The following is a 19653-nucleotide window of genomic DNA, read 5'->3' as shown; positions in this document are numbered from 1 at the left end:
GTACAAATCATAATGTCTCTATGCATATCCTGATAATGTCTCATCATCTGCTTTCTTGAAGGAAACGGTTTTAGAACAAAGCCTGCAATCCCACCTACAAAAATTGATGAATTTTATTAGTGATGATAGTCGTTTAATTTAACTTGGCTCATGTTTAATATTTTTTTCTTCAGAACATAGCATAATGCTGTTGGGTGCCAGTCTTTGGAATTCAGGAACCATTTTTAATGGTGGAATAAAAAGGAAAGGGGTGCATAAGGCATCATTCATCCAGAGGTACTTCATTCATGATGGAAAGGGGTAACTCTAGGTATCATATTCAGGTATTTAAATGCAGATGTGATTATGTCATACCTCAGCTCCTCTTCTTCAGTATTCTTCACACAAAAATCCGTAAAACAACAAAATAAAATCTCTTTAATACTAACTAGGTTTATCAAACCCAGTGGATTAACAATCAGTACTATATCGAGTACTCAGAGCAGTGAGTGGCCAATTCACTAACTCTTAACACACTCTGAAAACAGTATAATATCATCAGACCCTTACACTCTGACCCATATTTCCATACTGTCCAGAACAAAAAAATAAAATATGTAATTAACATTTCTATGTGAAAAATCTTCTTTTTCAGGAACTGGATATACATTCCTTCCAATTTTTATTTATTGTGGTTTGTACCATTTAGTTGTTTTCCTACCCTTGTAAGGTAAGAGTCGATCAATATGGTAAATTTTAGCTATGGAATGTTTAGATCTTTTAATCAAATATGTCAAATCATCAATTCTCTTGATGACAACATAAGGCCCTTTCCATCTGTCAGATAGTTTTTGAGAAACTCCCTTTTTCCTAGAAGTGTCATGGAGCCAAACAGCTTGTCCTTCTTTGTAAAGTTTCCTTTTAGATTTAACATCATACTGTTTCTTTTGATATATGGCACTTCGTTTAAGTTTTTCCCTACCAAGATCATGTATTTGACAAAGCTTCTTTTTCAATCTTGTAATGTAATTCTCTTCATCTGAACATTGGTTACTTCCAGGTACAGGTTCCCTTATAACAGCTCTCATAGGAATGGTTATCTCCCTACCCAGCATCATGGCGTTTGGTGTCTGTCCAGTACTAGATTGTACAGAGGCTCTGTAAGCCATAAGAACCTGGGGCAGAAACTGGTCCCATTGGTCTTGGTTTTAATGACAGTATATAGATAGCATTTCACCTTAGGTTCTGTTAAATCTTTCTACATTCCCGTTTGATTGAGGATTGATAACTAGTTGTTCGAGTCTTGTCAATTTGCAGCAGATCACACATTTCTTGAAAAACATTGGATTCAAAGTTCCAACCCTGATCGGATATGGATTTGTAAATGGAGTGCCGAAACGACAAAAAAAAAATTATATACAAAAGCCTTGGCTACAGTATTTGCTTCCTGGTCTGGAAGAGCTACAGCTTCTGTCCCTTTTGAAAAACAATCAACCATAACTAATATGTATTTATTTCCTTGTTTGGTTACAGACAAGGGACCAAGAATATCCAGAGCAACTCTCTCCATTGGTTCTCCAACATGATAAGATCCAAGTGGGGCATGGTTTTTCTTCTTTGATTGTTTGCGAGCTGCACAATGGTCACAGGAATAGCAGTAATCTTCGACATAGTTTTTCATAGAAGGCCAGTAAAATCCTTGTTTTATTCTTTCTAATGTTTTCTCAGCATCAAGATGTCCTGCAGAGGGTATATCATAATAATGGTGAAGTACCTGTTTTTATAGTGATTCAGGAACAACTTGTTGATCTATAGAGGAGATACCGTCATCATCTTCCCATTTGCGATACAGAATACCTGACATTACCTGTAACCTATCCCAGTGACGCCACAAGGTTTTCAAAATTCCAGACTGGTTAGAAATGGATTTCCAGGAGGGCCTGTCACCATCTTCCTTGGCTATTAAAATTGGTCCTATATTGCAGTCCTTTAGTTGTTTTTGCCTTATAGTGTTTGGCTCCCACCCCTCTAATAGAAATTGAACCTCCCTTAAATCTGTATCTGGATAGTTTATTTTTGTTTGTCCCCTAGTAGTAACTCTGACAGCTCCATCTGTTATTTGTTTAGGTAGTATTTCTGGTTCTGTTCATTGTCCTGCCTGACGCAAACTTTGCAGGGGTTTTTTGACATAATGTCAGCATTTGTATGTTTTCTACCAGGTCTGTGGGTAACTGTTAGATCATAGTTCTCAATTTTTTTGCAACCATCTAGCCATTTGTCCCGTGGGATTCTTTAAATTCCTTACCCAACTCACAGCAGAGTGATCGGTGCGGATAAGGACTTTCTGACCATACAAGTAAGAATGGAAATGTTTCAGGGCATTGACAACAGCTAATAATTCTTTTCTGGTTATGCAATAGGATTGTTCATACTTATTCGTAGCTTTACTCATATATGCAATGACATGTTCTCCATCGTCATGCAGTTGAGATAGAACAGCACCTGTTGCACGGTCAGAGGCATCTGTATCAAGGATAAATGTTTTTCCCGGGATTGGGTAAGCTAATACAGGTGGGGTCATTAATACTGTTTTAAGAGAATCGAAAGCCTGTTGACAGGCATCTGTCCAAATAAATTTGGAATTTCTCTCACAAAGTTTGTGTAATTGTTTAGCAGTGTTGGCAAATCCAGGTACAAATCTTCTATAATGGGAGCAAAGTCTTAAAAATGACCTAACATCTTTTGCTGTCTTTGAAATAGGCCAGCTTTTGATAACCTCTGTTTTGTCTGGATCAGTTTGGACCCCTTCTTCTGACAACATGCCCTAAAAATTTAACAGATTTTTGAAAAAGATTACATTTTGAAGGTTTCAGCTTTAAGTTTGCATCCATCAGCCTTTCAAAAATATTTCCTAGTCTTTGTAGGGCCTCGGCAAAGGTGGAACCTGGTACGATAATGTCATCCATGTACAATAAACATTGTTCCCACTGCAACCCACGTAATACATCATCTAAGAGGCGACTAAGAGTGCTTGGACTGTTGCATAACCCGAATGGCATGACCTTGAAATGAAAGAAACCAAGGCTGGTGGAAAATGCAGTTTTCACCCTGTGTACCTCTGCCATACCAACTTGCCAAAAGCCTGAGTTCAAATCCATAGAACTGAACCATTTTGAATCGGCCAGGGAATCTAGGCAATCGTCCACCCGGTTTAAGGGATAGGCATCCTTAATTGTAATTTCGTTTAATTTCCTGTAGTTTACGCAAGAGCGGGTTGAACCATCCTTTTTAGGAACAAGAACAATAGCACTAGACCAAGCACTCCTAGAAGGCTCAATTATACCATGATCTAGCTTTTCTTTACTTCTTCTTGTTCAAGTCGCCCGCGTGGCGCAGTGGTTAGAGCGTCTGCTCTAGAGTCGCGAAGTAAGGAGTTGATCCTTACGTAGCGGGTTCGAATCCCACTGTGGGACGGGGAGACCGGTCCTTCGGATGAGACCGTATAAACCGAGGTCCCGTGTTGCAGTAGGTGCTGGCACGAAAAGACCCCTCACTGCTCACTGGCCGTAAGTACCGAGCATAGGACAAAATTGCAGCTCTCCACCGACAAGTGGTGGCGTCTCCATATGAGTGAAAAATTCTCGAGAGGGACGTTAAACAACATACAATCAATCAATCAATCTTGTTCAGTTTTCTTTTTACCTATTGGCAATTTGCGAGGTTGTGTTCTAATTGGAGGGGCATTACCAGTTTCGATTCTGTGGACCACTCTATCGGTTCTGCCAATTGCAATATCTTGATTGTTTCTTGAGAAGACATCTTCATATCTGAAAAGCAATTGCTTTAGCTGCTTGGTTTCTTCTGTTGTTAGATGAACGAAACTGCGCTGTAATAGGTCTTTGAGATGTTCAGGAAAATCAACTTTCTTCTCAGAGCTGACTACTCTAGCACACATTTCGAGGGATCTGTAATTAAAGAGCTACAACAACCAAGATGAGTATTTGGGTACAACTTTATTTCTTTGTCTGAAAAATTTATAACATTCACCATCTGATTATTTGAAATTGAAATAATTATCCCCGGAGTTAGAAGAATTCCTTTCTTTTCCACCAACTCAACTGATGGTTCAATAAGGGCTGTTTCAGATAACTTGCAAGCATAAGGAATGTTGACTGGGATCATCATCTGGGACTGGGGTGGTAAACTAGTTGTTTCTTTCACTTGTACTCTGCATACCATTGCAGCATTGCCACCTGTCCAGCAGTTCAAAGTCTCATCGCCCATAACTATCTGTAATTTCTGGTAATCTATTTTACAGGCATATTTCAAGAGGAAATCCTGTCCTAAAATAACGTCTTGGGTGATGTCACAGACCAGTACAGGAATCTGGTATACAGCTTGTTTGAATTGTACAGGAATTTCTGCACTGTCATGAATTACTAGATCGTTGCCATTTAAATCTCTTAATTTCTTTTTGACATAGTGTAATGGGATTGGTTCATTTGTATTAAGGGACTGATAAAGTTGACTAGACAGCAATGTTGACGTGGAGCCACTGTCGATGAGAAAATTAGCAACATTTTTCCCAATTGATGCTGTTACATAAAATCTATTGTCCCATATTCCCAGTTCTCAAAAATAACCAAGTCTCACATCCAAATGCTTGCAACCATCTAAAACAGGCCCTTTTTCCTCCATCCTGTCTGGGCCTACTGAGAGGATGGCCTTGAGTTTCCCTGGAACTGTCCATTGGGTCGCCCTGCCGTATAAGGTCTCTGAGGTGGAGGCATGTATCTCTGATCATTTCTCTGCATCTGTCCCTTTTTGTTCATTGGGCATTCTCTGTAGAAATGGTTTGGCGTTTTGCAAAGGAAACAAGTTCGATCTACTGTAGCTTTGTTTGAAACATTTTTCTCGAGCTTCTCAATTCTGTTCATCAATTCTTTAAACATTTTCTGGACCTCAGAGTTATTTGTCTTTGAAGTAGCCTCGGCGGCCACAACACGAACACTAGGCTTCTTCAGAGTTTGGTCTCCCAGAATGCCTTCATATCTTTCTATTACATCTAGTGCTTCTGATACAGTTTGACAATTACCATCTATACATCTGCATTTCATTTCTAAGGTAATGGTCTTGTATAATTGGTTGAGCGATATGGCCTCTTGCGCAGTAGTGTCAAGCCCAACATACGCCTTTTGAGCCATTTGTCTTAAAACATCCCCCAAAGCTGCTATTGATTCCCCAGGTTGTCGTTTTCTTGACTCGAACCTCGCTAGCCACCTGTTTTGCTGCCGCAAACTACCGAATCTCTGACCCAATTTCATCAAAACTGTCTCGTAAACATTTCGTTCAGATGTCCCCAAACTCATAAAAAATGTACGCGCTGCTCCCCTTAAACTTGCTGACAAAGCTAGAACCTTTTCTTTGTTGTCCCATTTCTCTAATTCAGCACAAACCTGGAAGTGGCATAAATATTGGTCCCAGTCGGTCTGCCGTCATACTTTTCTGGTTTCAGAGAAGGTGGGCGTCTACCAGGTGAAACAGGTTCTCATCATTCTATCTATAAATCTTCCATCGCATTTATCCATAACATCACCATGACCAATATGTAACTCTGATTTCGATTCTTCATCTTCACTGTGGACTTTTAACTGCTCATCGTCGTCACCTCGAACGGCATTGAACTAAACTTCATCAAGAGAGTCTGCCATGATTTGTTTTATAACCTAATGTGATTTACTCATATTTCTTTGTTTTGTTTAATTTCAGAACAAATGAAGTGTAGATTCGACCACTGGATCCCGAAAAATTTACAGGATCCCACCGCTGCCACCAAAAATTTGTAACGTACCCGAGATTTTCAATGTAGTACTGTTGTCAATAAAATAATAACTTTTGCAAGTTTCAATTAATTTATTTGAGAGAATATTATAGAGATTGGTACAATATGAAATATATTTTAATGCCAATAAATCTAAGTTGGTTTGTTATATTTCCATATGATTATGCAGGACGAACTTAAACCGAAGGAAAAAGGGAGGGGGAGGATAAAAAAAAAGACTGGCACCAACAGACTGTTTATTACTGTTATCTAGTTGTTATGTTTGCTGTCTAATAGAAACTGTTGCCCAAACTTACATTTTCTGACTTGTTTCTCTCAATTCTCAACGTGTGTTATTACAACTTTTCCCCCCGACTCCAACTGGTAAATCATGGTATATATATACTATTTTCACCGGAACCCCAATGTTACCAATGTAAATCATGACGTAGTACCCAACTTGACGTCATCCCTTTGGTGACTTCTGCACCGGAAGTGTGGCTTTACCAAATGGCGATCCAGTAAACAAAACTGATTATGTAAAAATACGTTAATCTATTGAGTGCCAGCGAAAATAAATCAATCACAACAAAGTAGAAAACACCAAGGGTCAATTGCAGGTATACATTTTGTCACAAAACGAGTGATGCGCTATTTTATTGTTTATTTTCCTTGCACTATGTCACCAACACGTGTTCCAAATTCTAAACGTATCTGTAAACTGTCATCTTCTTAGTAGATACTAGTCAGCATACAAAGGTGTCATAAATCTTTTTATAATTCATGTTCATTGTATCATCAATAATCTGCACTCGTTCTAATATTACTTACTTAATTCTTGTAATTTACACAAGAACGCAACTCTGGGAAACGAAAGTAGACAAAATACAAATGACCACTGACCTGCATATTACACATCTATTCATAGTAAGAAGGGGTTGACCATTTATATCAAGATAAAGCGTTGACTAGCAAGAAAATTACGTCATTTTCAACAGATATATAGTCCCCAATGATGCAATTGATATTTATTGCACTGTAAACTAAAATTGAGCAGTTTTGATGTTTAAAAATTGACAGGGCCAAAAAGGTCCTTAGTGAACTTTGCTCCTAGACCTTTACTTGGAGCTCAGGGCTTGATCAATATGTGTGTGAAGATAACAGGAAATTCATCAAGATTTCCGAGAGACTCACAACTCAGACAATTAATTCCTTGTTACCGTTATAGTAAACAACGCATCCAACATACAGTAATCACTGCAAAAACAAGTTTTGCGAGTACATAAGTATAAGAGGATTTTCCTGAACTTTCTAAGGATTGATTGATTGTATGTTGTTTAACGTCCTCTCGAGAATTTTTCACTCATATGGAGACACCACCACTTGTCGGTGGAGAGCTGCAAATTTTGTCCTATGCTCGGCACTTACGGCCATTGAGCAGTGAGGGGTTTTTTTCGTGCCAGCACCTACTGCGGCACGAGACCTCGGTTTTTACGGTCTCATCCGAAGGACCGGTCTCCCCGTCCCACAGTGGGATTCGAACCTGCGACGTAAGGATCAACTCCTTACTTCGCGACTCTAGAGCAGACGCCCTAACCACTGCTCCACGCGGGCGACTTGTTCTAAAGAGTATCACACTTGTAAAAAACAAAAGTTCAGAGAAAAACATAAGTTGAAAACAGTAGAGAGTGTTTCAATTCTATAAAAAAAAAATGAGAAAGTCATTGTTGTTGGTCAACTGTGTCATAAACTGTGATTAAGGACAGATGATACAACCCCCAAAAAATGGTTGGATGATATATATTTTTGGACTTTTTGATTGTAAATGATACAAATCTAAAATATAAAGAAATTGTAAGATTTCTATTGTGCTCAAAATTCTACCTTTCTGCAATCATCTTTACAGATCTATGCAACTTTTTTCTTTTTACAAGATATTATTTGGATTTTTTGAATGAAAAATGGAATCTACATTGTTAATATTATTCATTTCACTTATTACAATATGACTTTACTTGTTATTTTCAAAATTGTTGAAAAAAAGTGTTTGCATCATCTGTCCTTTAGTTGTATGTACACTTATCTATATATTTGTGAACAAGAGAATGACATAACATGCCACAGGGCATTTGATAAGACAAAACAGTTCAGGGGGAATATTAATCCATGGCGGTCGTTAGTCTCGTGTCTGTGTTCCTTTCAACATTGTGTTGTGTGATATATGTCAAGGTGCATTGTGAAGACATTGAGAAGCGGTTTCTCATTAACAACAGAAGCACTGAGTATTCTCATCTTCAAGATTTGCAGAGTAAACTCTTGGATCTAACGTACAAGTTTATGGCACAAGAATCCATCATTAACGAGTTGAAGTCAGAAGCTCTTTTAACAAAGACTGTCAATAGTAACCAATCTAGAGTCATTCATGACCTTGAGGCCAAGGTAAGAGCTCAGGAAACCTTAATTCGGGATCTCACTTCGAAATCTCAGACCCATTCATCGACTTTAACAGATCTTACGCTTAAGTTACTCCGAGAAAGCAATAAAAATGACGACAATGCTTTACAAATTCAGTCCCTGTCATCTAAATATCAAACAATGGCGAAGACAGAATCAGGTAACCTCTTTCTTTATCATTTTGACTTTCTAATTATATGTCTTTTTATGTCCTCTCGGTTTATAAACTAAAAAAGGAGTAAAGGATATCAAATATCCCTTTTTATTATTTTGTTTTAGGTGGCGCACTGTTTATCCGATGGGGTAGAAAGACTTGTCCTGACAACACAACGGATCTAGTTTACTCAGGTAAAAGGGCTTTGTTTTATACAAATAATTAAATAAGGTATTAGGACAATTAAAAATTCCATAAAACGACACAAATGTACAACATGTATGATTTGTAATGGTGTTTCATGCACGAACATTAAGAACAACTTCAAGAACACAGTATTTCAGAAACAGACAATTAACATTTTTTTTAAATCATAGTAATGTTCTTGTCAATATGATTTGATATACTAATTGTCTTACATTAATTGTAATTGCATTACATGCCAACGTTAGATTTTTTTTTCTTTTATTTGTTTTGCACTCCACTATCTTATTTTACATCATACACTAGTAATTGAAAAATATGAAGGGAATTCAAGACTAACCTTCGATTAAATGTTAAAAGGTGAGGGTCGTTGACAGCTCTGCAGTATTTTTTGGACCATTCTCTATCGGACCCTCAGATTATCAAGCATATCGTTAAAAATGCAGACGGATTGAACCTTCAACTTAACTTCTGTCTGCATGTCTGATTTAAGAAAATTGATTTTTCATGCATCACTTCCCTCCAGTTATATAATTTGTTTCATTTTTAGTCAACTTACTGGAAGTTTACTTCAATATATTTGTTTTTTCAGACAGAGGTAATTTCCATCTTTTATAACCCTATTTATAGTGTAAAGTAAATATTGAAATGTCACGGTGGCTTTTTCTTTCAGGATATGCAGGTGGGTCGAAATATTCCAAGGTCGGTGGACCTGCTGATTTCCTTTGCATGGTGCCGGATCCAGATTTAGTTCCAGATATCGGAAGTGGTCAGTATATCCATGGCGTGGAATATGATCACGGAATAACCGGATCGAAAGTCGGACAAAATGTTCTTTGTGCCGTGTGCAGAAGTAGGACCGAGGAGACCACACTCATGCTTCCCGGAAAATCATCTTGCTACCCTGGATGGAAAATTCAGTACAGGGGCTACTTAGCGTCTGGAAACGAAGCATTTCAATCCTCCTCAAGTTACATCTGCTTGGATGAACATTCAGAACAATGGCATGCTGGAGATGGTTTGACATTGGACGGAAAGCTCCTGTATACAGTCAGAATTGCATGTGGTTCTCTGGCGTGTCCGCCTTATCATAATGACAGAGACGCAACGTGTGTTGTTTGTACCAAATAACTTTTAGATGATGAATAAAAAGAATACATCACTGTAGAGTATTTGACGCTTGAAATGTGTTCTCTGGTAGTTAGATTATTCAAATACCCCTTTATTAATCATAAGAAAACTTGCCCGCGTGGCGCAGTGGTTAGAGGGTTCGCTCTAGAGTCGCGGAGTAAGGAGTTGATCCTTACGTCGCGGGTTCGAATCCCACTGTGGGACGAGGAGACCAGCCCTTCGGATGAGACCGTGTAAACCGAGGTCCCGTGCCACAGTAGGTGCTGGCACGAAAAAGACCCCTCACTGTTCAATGGCCATAAGTGCCCAGTATAGGTCAAAATTTGCAGCTCTCCACCGACAAGTGGTGGCGTTTCTATGAGTGAAAAATTCTCGAAAAGGACGTTAAACATCAAACAAACAAACAAACAATTAGAAGAAAAAGATCAAAACAGTTTAAAAACGATTTGAGACCGTACCTTATCCCTGACTTAGTGAGGAGCCCCTAATCCCTGGATATACTGTGAGTGAGAGGAACAGAAGAAATCCAGTGACCTCATAGCGTAGTGTCCCGAAGAATAGGCTATTTGAACAGAAAAAAGATGAAAGGGATATTTTGTCATCGTATATATTGTCATCCAAATTGCTATCACCTTTTATCCTTGGATTGGGGTATTTTGAACTTCTAGATTTATTATTTTCTTGATTTGTTCTTTTCCTCTCAATACGCATATTGCTTGGGGGACACCACAGCTTAAGTTGGTTGAGAGGGTGAAACTAACCTTTCAATAGCATGTCCTTTGTCTTGAAACAATATAAATGGTTGGGGGGGGGGGGGGATGACATTTATCCGTTTCGTAAACTGTTCTTGGCATCGATCTTGATCCAGCATATATATGTTTCTCAAAGAAAGTTTGGGGAAAATATTTGATTTCTGTTTCTTAATATAACGTTCTCAAAACGAAGTTTGGGAACATAATGTTTTACTCTGTTTTTATTAATAAGATCTTCCGATTCCCTACGTGTTTTCGTTCTGTTTCCTTTTATCATTATCTCATTTTTTCCTTTGGTGCCAGACGTGGTAAATTGAAAATTGCATTTAATTGATGAAATTACATGTACCTTATTGAAATATCATGTTTAAAATTAAATTTAAATACTTCTTTTTGGATAATAATGGATTAAATTACTATTTCTGTTTTCTTAGTAATTATGACAACATTTGACTACTTTTGATTACATTCTTAGGAAATGTTTCGCTGAAGTCTATGACTACTTATCAGAAAAAAAAGTTCCTGAACTTTTTTTTTGTCTAAACTTTTTAAAAATAAAACTGGGCAAACGTTCTAAAAACTTAGTACTCCTTTCCACACATGTTATATAAAAGAAACATTTTGACATTCATGGGCATTGTTCAAATTGAAATGGAACTGAGGGTCACTATAATCATTGGATTAATTAGTTCCATGAGTGACATGTATGATGCATTAATTTAATAAAAACATGTACATTACATGTATTCAAAAAATAAATAAATAAATTGACATGCATCATAACATTAAGAGTTGTTTAAAATTATTCTGTATGTGATCTGTAATTGGATTATGTCTGTATCTCTAAAAATTATTGAACTGCAGAATTTGAATTTTGCTTTCCCTGACATTTAAATTCCAGGTGGAATAATACAACAATTAAAGATTGTAAATTGTGCCTTTTTTACTTTGAATCACAATTTATGCAATTGAAACAGATATATCTATGTTTGATTAGATTTTAATGTTCCAATTCAAATAAATATTGTCAAAATTTAAATTTATTTACAAAATTTTCAAAACTGTCCTTCTTGATTTATAACTAATCATATGGTTCTAGCAGATAAGGCTGCTGACAATATCGTCTTTGTTTGCAAGGCTTATTGTTATAACTGTATTTTGGGAGAACATTGTCGGGAAATTCAACATACACCCGCAGTTCACTGATATTCTTCAAAATCACCTTTCAGTGTATCGTACCTTTAATATTACAGTCAACCGAGGTGAGTTCGATCTAAACTACATATACTGGATTCCTAGACTTCACAAAAAGCCTTACAAAGATATATTGCCTTGCAGTTACCAAAATACAAAGTGCTGTTAAGGAGAAACTTCAGATGTACTGTGTTACAAAATATTCTCGAAGTGGTGTAAATCAGATGAAATATATGGAGATAACGAACAGTATTCAAGCTCAAAAGTCCATTAAACATTACAAAATAGGAGCAGAGAAAACATGGACCTCCAAACCATCAGAGGTGGGATCAGGTGCCATGGAGGAGTGAGCATCCCCTGCCGACCGGTCACACCCGCCGTGTGCTCCTTGCCATGATCGGGAAATAACGGAAAAATCCTTAGACAATTCAGTGTGTAAATAATGGCCTAACAATTAGTACAAAAACATCAGTCAGGATTTGACTCAATGATAAATTGTATTTGCTGACAAGGTCATTGTATCGACCATAGAACTTACGAAATGATGACTTTAAACGAGACAGCTGATATTCTTGTTTCATCAACTTGTTTGTCAATAATTTACCTCGTTTTAGAAATTGTACATACGTAGAGCATGCTCTTGCGTATCGAATCAACTGAGAGAGATATACCCCGTATGCAGGTGATGAAGGTATATTGCTGCGTAAGTAAGGGAAGTGGACGATTGAAAAGTTAAAGTCATCATGTTTATCATAAAGCTTGGTTGATAGATTACCATTAACGTCTTTTTCAAGTAAAATATCCAAATATGAAACAGATGTGTCAGTCTCTGTGGTATCTTTTATCTCAAGCTCACCAGGATATATCGTATCGACATAAGAATGGAAATAGCCATTGTTAATTGACAATACGTCGTCGATATATCTAAATGTCGAGTTGAAGGCCACAGCAAGTGTTTTCTTCTTTTCACGTACAAGATTTTGGACAAATCCTGCTTCATATGAATACAAAAAAGGTCCGCTAATAACGGAGCGCAATTGGTACCCATGGGAATTCCAATACATTGTTGGAAGACCTGGTCTCCAAAAACCACATAGATATTATCAATCAGAAACTCAAGCATCTTTTTAATGTCAACTTCAGAGTACTTGTGTGTACAATCAGAATGTTTTTTAACAAAATAATTTTGCAAATGACCAATGACAAGGTAAGTATATTTACGAGTTCCATTTTTATTGAAAAAGCAGCTGTCAATGATATCAAAAAGCCTGGACTTTAATTTATGGTGGGGAGTGGTTGTGTATAAAGTTGAAAAGTCGTAAGTTTTTAAGCTGCTGATTTTGGTAAAATCTTGTGATTTCAAATTTTCCAAAAGTTCCTTGGAATGTTTTAGTATCCACATCTGATTTACACCACTTCTCGAATATATTGTTGCACAGTACTCTTGAAGTTTCTCCTTCACCACTGTTAATATCTTAGAAAGAAATTCTATCACAAATGTTTTGCCCACATAGATTGAAATATGACCTTTCAGACCCCTGTAAGAATATTGTAAAATCCGATATTCGACTTGAGAATGTGCATTATTTAAAAATTACCAATCAGACTATTGCAAACGTATGTGATACTGATTATTAAGGTAACTTTTTGGTTACAAAAACTCAGTAAATTATATTGATACCTGTATATTTGACTAAAATATGATGTAAAAATAGAACACACATAGTCCCAGGAATTGCAAATTCACTTGTAAATATGTTGCACTTTTTAGTTCTCTTAAAAGAAAATGTATGATTCATTTTTTACAAAAACTCAACACAATGATTCAAATAAAAACCAGGTCAATTTGTGTCAGAATGAATAAAATTTAATCAACAGTCTCAGACATTCGGCGATTTAAAAAATCAGAGTTTGTGAAATAATAAACAAATCAATTACTCTTTTCCAATTTCAACTTTCAGTATACCGCGAAATCAATTATTTTCGTGGGGTCAGTTTTTTGAGGTTTGATTGATTGTATGTTGTTTTACGTCCCGTTCGAGAATTTTTCACTCATATAGAGACCATATACCGGTGAAGGACTTCAAATTTAGACCTCAGGGCCATTGAGCAGTGAGGGATCTTTATCGTGCCAACGCCTGAGGTGACAACGGCGCCTCGGTTTTTAAGGTCTCATCCGAAGGACACACAACTTTCACTTCAATGTGCTGAGCGCTTGGCGAAGGAACTGTTGCTACCTATTTTTTATCGACTTAGGTCAGTCGCGGCCATGATTCGAACACACGACCTTCCGATCACGAAGCGAGCGCTCTACCGACGGTTTTTCGAGGTTTGAAGAAAAAATATTGGTTTTGATGGGGTTTGATTTCCTGTAGGGGAAATGTTTAGTAGTATATGTATAATTAATTTTACATTTCGTGGTGGACATGAATTCCTGGGTCTCTTCATAACTCGAAAACAACGAAAATTATACCCTCATGAAAATTAAAGATTTCTGAGTATGCATTGTAAAGGATGGGACTTTTGTACTCCATAAACATTCATTCCATAGCTGTTCCTTAAAAAAATGTTTTTCATATGCGAGATGGTTTTTATACGAAACACTTAACAATATATATTTTAAATACATGATCCAAAACTTTTGATGCACAACTTTGTAAGGGTTTGTTATAAAAATGTTATTCAAACAAGTTATGATAATCTTATTTACTATGTGATTGAAGCAAAGCGATGCTACGATATTCTCTGTAGCAGATGGCTTATAATCTCTCATGCTGTGCGAGTTTGCAAAGTGCAATTTATCCCGCATTTTACAAAAATTGGTCAAAAAGAAAGAAAAAGAATTTTCTGGATTCTTTTCCGTAGGATCACAAGAGACTAGCAGTCATAAAATTTCATTCTGCATTAAATTTTTTATAATTAGATACAGGTACTATGGCATTTATCAATGGAAATGATCACATTAAATATATTTGCTCCTCAGCTAGGAAAAATAACTCTCTAAAAAGTGTTGCTGGTTTTTTCGTTTTTTTTTGGGGGGGGGGTAATTTTTTTTAATTTTTATTATTATTATTTTTTTTGTGTTATTTTCCGTAAAGGTGTAGCAGATATTACGAATAATTTTAAGTATCAGAAAACGATGTTCAATTTTTTTTCAGATACAGTGGTATATACAGGAAAATGTAGAATTGTATTTGGAAACTTCTAATTTGTCTTTAAATGAATTGTAAATTATTCACACTGTAAAATATGTCAGATTTTCTGTTTTTTAAATAGGGAATCCCCATTATTAAGAAAAATTGCCTCCTTGAAACAGAATTTTGATATATGCATAAAAAGGCAGGAATTTTCTTCAAAACTGCCATTGCCCACGTTGCGCAGTGGTTAGAGCGTTTACTATAGAGTTGCGATGTAAAGAGTTGATCCTTACGTCGCGAGTTCGAATCCCACTGTGGGACGTGAGGACCGGTCCTTCGGATGAGACCGTATAAACCGAAGTCCCGTGTCACAGTACGTGCTTGCATGAAAAGATCCCTCACTGCTCAATGACCCTAAGTGCCGTGTGTAGATAAAACTTTGCAGCCCTCCACCGGCAAGTGGTGGTGTCTCCATATGAGTGAAAATTCTCGAGAGGGACGCTAAACAACAACAACAAAAAACAAAACAAAACAAACAAAGAAAACTGCCATTTCTGGAATTTGTTTCAGAGATGCATATTAAAAAACATAAAAATTGAATAAAAATTATTATTCATCAGAAATACAGAAAGTGAACATAAAATAACACAGTCAATCTTAGTGTCGGGATTGGAATGAAATATTATTTTTGAGAGAGAGAGAGAGAGAGATAATGTAAAGAAGTTAAAAATCGCTTTTTATGAGTAATATTTTAAATGCATGCAGATTTAAATTGATTTCCTGGATACGGTGTTCTAAAACTAATAAGACATAATGCTAGTATTAGTTGATTGGCAATGTCATGGAAATTAGGGTATTCTTTTAACTAATTTTATTTTTAACTACTTATTTCGGTTCATTTTTGTTCTGTTAAGTAGTGGCCCAGATTGGACGTGCAACAACTAAATTGAAATGACTCAATAGAATGACTTAGATATAGCATCAACAACGTGATTATGGGACGGTTTTATTTATTGAAAAATATCCACGCACGTTGTCTGAAGTACGATGGCCGATATGAAGAGAAAATCTATTACGTACGCAGAATTAATTCCTTTTAACAGTAATACCAGTATCATACTGTACATGTACAGTTTTGTCAATGACAAGATACAAGATTTTATTAGTCCAATTTGGGCCCCAGAGGAGCAAAAAAGATTTACAAACACGAAATAAAAAAAAGGACGAAAACGGTTGTAGCTGTAATTTATATTTGTACATGTACAAATCTTAAAACAAAATACATTTGAAACTACTTAACAATTGTCAGATAAATTTGGGATATTATCTGTAAACTTAGAAAGGAACTAAAACAAAAACAGGTGTGTCTGGTTTCCTCTATTTTCTTTTAAATTTTCAATTACTTCTTAAATGATGATTTTCAGAACCCAAGGAATGGACTGCCTCAAGATATCGACTTAAAAAGGAATTTTGTGATAAAAGATTTTCTAGTAGTCACCGTGTGTTGTGGAATAGTCAAACGCCTGCTAATTGATTTATTTCTAAATCATCGGAAAATTTGAATAAATGTAAATAATAATGTATATTTATTTATTGTCTGCTTTAAAAAAACACTGCAAGGTGTTCTATTTGTATTTACATTCTTCTCATTTATAGATAAAGACCTTAATGTACATTAGCCCTTAATTTAGATACAATTGTAAGATAATAAGTCGAATCAATTTGTCGACCCGGAAACAGCTGATGATTTTCGGTTAAAGAGTGATGAAAATCAGTCAAAAATGTTTATATATATTCAATTAAGTTCCAACAAATGAAAACATATGTTTCATACACAGTCACACAGGAAAAAAGTAATTTTTTTAAAAAACATAATAAAACCTACATTGGTCAATTAAGAAAGATTTCAAAACTGTGGAAAAATATATTTTGGCAATGGAAAATGTCCTCATTCCTCATATAAAAGTTTACGTACTGGATTCATCTGGTTTTATTTTAAACTCAAATACCTGCCATTCTTTATCGGGGAAAATGTTTAAAGACAATGTAGAATACGTGTACAGAAATCACCTACGCTAACTAACATTGAAAAAACTCCTGAATAGCGTGTTCAATTGCTTTATCTTGTCGAAAATAATTTTTGTCTTTAACAATTAATATCATGAACTGATCTATACATATTTCTACTTTTACTTCCTTAATGACGTCATTGGGAGACCTGTAACTATGGTGTCGTATGAAATTTCTTATCTCCTGAAGCATATACGTAATTTTAATATCAGGGGTTGACTTCTCACTGTTCAAACAAAATAAGACTTTTTTTTCTAAGTTGTGATTCAGTTGTAATTCATAAAATTACCTGCAACGTATTATATACTTTATAAGTTTATAAGTGCCACTTTCATGCTACAAAAACTTTATTGCATGGAATTTTAATAATAGGGTAAATCTGAATTCAAATGTCTCTACTAATAATACCACTGCAATTTCAAATTTTGTTATTGAAGTACAAGGCTATTTTAAATACTGCAGAAAAGGAGCTTCTTAAAAGATTTAGATATTCACATAAGCAGTATAGCTCATAGGCATAATTTAATAGTCTTAAGAATAAGAGAGAAAATGAATTCAATATAATTTATTATAAATATTTATAACTTGGAGGGTTTAAAGGTTAAAGGCAAAGAAAGCATCATAGATATCAAGTGTTTGGCTTACAAGTCATCAGAACTTTGGAAAACTACTTTGCAGAGCGAAATGTTGTTTTCCTTGGGAGCATGCGCAGTCCTCATCTATGCAGTACACTATGTCTGTCATGGTGCTGAGGTACATCTTTAAGCTTATCATAAGTCTACTATATTTAATTTTGTTTATCAAATTGTAAGCAGTCATGAAACAAATAAAACAACAAAAGATTTTGTTTAGGAAAAATTGAAGGAAAACAAAAAGGCTAATAGCTTTTTAGATATTTCATATTAGGTTTCATAACTTCGTAATTGAAGGTACATGCTACAATCCATTTTAAGTTGACGTATAGTTTGGTATGTTTATATCTTTGGATTTATTTAAATATAATGTAAATCATATACGGTACCAATTTTGATGAAGAAAATGGGTGAATTCAAAAAAAAAAAAATGACCAAACGCATATTTATCAACCCACACTAAAAATACAGGCAATGAAAATAGATTTCTAGGTCTCAGCATATGTCTTTAGATAGTGTCTAAATACCTGCCAAATATCTCATTGATATCTCAGTTAACAAAAAAGTTATGCCCAAAAATGATGCTAAAATTGTCAGGAGTGCAACACCTTTTTGTGACATTTTGAAATTTCAATATTTTTTGGAGATCTGTGAAATAAATAATAATGCTTTATGTTGAAAATAAAGATTTCCTGATAATATTCAAAGTATTGAGCTTTAAATGTAGAATGTAGTAACTTTTGTTTAATCAAATTGTGGTCATGGCTGATGTTTAAAAAAATGTTATACCATGTCAGGAGTGCAACAGAAAAAATGAAGCGATGCCAAAAAACATCAACTGTAAAATTCTGAAAGAAAATTAAGACAAAAAAGAATTTTCGAAGTATAAAACAATAACTGATATATATTTTAAAACTTAAATATGTTATATAAATCACAAGCAGCATTAATGAGAGTCGAGTATATGTGCATACCCAATAATGTCAGGAGTGCAACATTTGATGTTTTGCTGCCAAGCATGAAAAAACTATTACCATTATATGATTTTCTGATCTTTATTTTGGATTTTCTGATTTTTATTTTGGAAAATAAAGACACAAAGAACATTTTTACCAAATAGATTTATCAATTACAGGATCTGTCTGTGCTTCAGATCTATATTTCTATGGTCAGGAGTGCAACGCATTGTTTTAAAGATTCAAGTTGTGTGACGAAAACACTTCTATCCATGCTTTATTATTAATTAATAATGATCTTTTTTATATAATTTCATACTGAATTATAGACATTTTTATTATTAAAATCCTTCCTTTTTCAATTTTATCAATTCAGATGTGTTTTTATCTTTTTGTGAATTTTTTTAATGAATTTTAAAAATAAACACACTAAAACATTGTCATTAAATTCAAGTAATTCCTCCTCAACTTCACTGAAACAACAGAACAAGTTCTTATGTAATTTTCACTTCACAATTCTACTTTAAAGGCCCCAGTGCTTTTGGTCAGGAGTGCAACAAATATGTTAGAATTATAAATCATCAAATAAGAATAAAATAAAGAAAAAATGATGAGTAGAATTTTTCTGGTGGGTTACTGTGTTTGTTCTCTAAAGGAAAATATGCTATAAAATATATTTTATCTTCTAAATATACATTTAAGCTAGTTTTTTGACATAAATAGGGCATAATTCCAGATAAAATGTGAATTTTAAATACTTTCATCTGTTTTTATAATGAAGTATTGGACTATAAATATTGCACAGTTTCATTACCACTTGATGTTGCTAACACTTTATGAATTTTTGTGTTCTATGGTTTTAATTTTAGATTTTACTGCAGTCAGGGGTGCAACAAAACTGCTTTATAATTACCAATGCTCTTTAACTATCTTTACTAAAATATAAGTTGAAAAAAAATGTTTGATACTATTTGATGTTCAAAACACTATGTCTATCAACAACTTGCAGAAATTTTACAGTTAATTCAGGGAATAGTTTTCATCATTTCACATATATTTTTAAATACAATTTATATATATTACACTTTGCAAATAATCGTGTTTTAAGGTCTTCAAAATATGAAAAATCTGCCGTAAACGATGAAAAATATCAAAACAACAAAGTGATT

General features: G+C 35.0%; 1 protein-coding gene across 1 annotated transcript; it reads left to right on the top strand.

Moving 5' to 3' along the window:
- The first annotated feature begins 7966 nt into the window (after positions 1 to 7966).
- Positions 7967 to 9743, top strand: LOC133201029 (short-chain collagen C4-like). The gene is made up of 3 exons (XM_061336833.1): positions 7967 to 8414; positions 8534 to 8602; positions 9286 to 9743. Exons 1-3 carry the CDS (start codon positions 7967 to 7969, stop codon positions 9741 to 9743), a joined length of 975 nt encoding a protein of 324 aa, XP_061192817.1.
- The last annotated feature ends 9910 nt before the right edge of the window (positions 9744 to 19653 follow it).

The sequence above is a fragment of the Saccostrea echinata genome, unplaced genomic scaffold, assembly GCF_033153115.1.
Source record: "Saccostrea echinata isolate AGI-Se365-2 ecotype Australia unplaced genomic scaffold, CSIRO_AGI_Sech_v1 ptg000042l, whole genome shotgun sequence".
NCBI classification, from domain to species: domain Eukaryota; kingdom Metazoa; phylum Mollusca; class Bivalvia; order Ostreida; family Ostreidae; genus Saccostrea; species Saccostrea echinata.
Note: the sequence above shows the minus strand (reverse complement) of the source record. Positions and strands in the feature narration are given on the sequence as shown.

Bases quoted from the DNA above. Each gene is read 5' to 3' on its own strand.
- LOC133201029 (XM_061336833.1), top strand. From the start codon at position 7,967: ATGGCGGTCGTTAGTCTCGTGTCTGTGTTCCTTTCAACATTGTGTTGT. The intron at 8,415-8,533 runs GTAACCTCTTTC...ATTTTGTTTTAG, and splicing joins AATGGCGAAGACAGAATCAG to GTGGCGCACTGTTTATCCGA. The intron at 8,603-9,285 runs GTAAAAGGGCTT...TTTTTCTTTCAG, and splicing joins AACGGATCTAGTTTACTCAG to GATATGCAGGTGGGTCGAAA.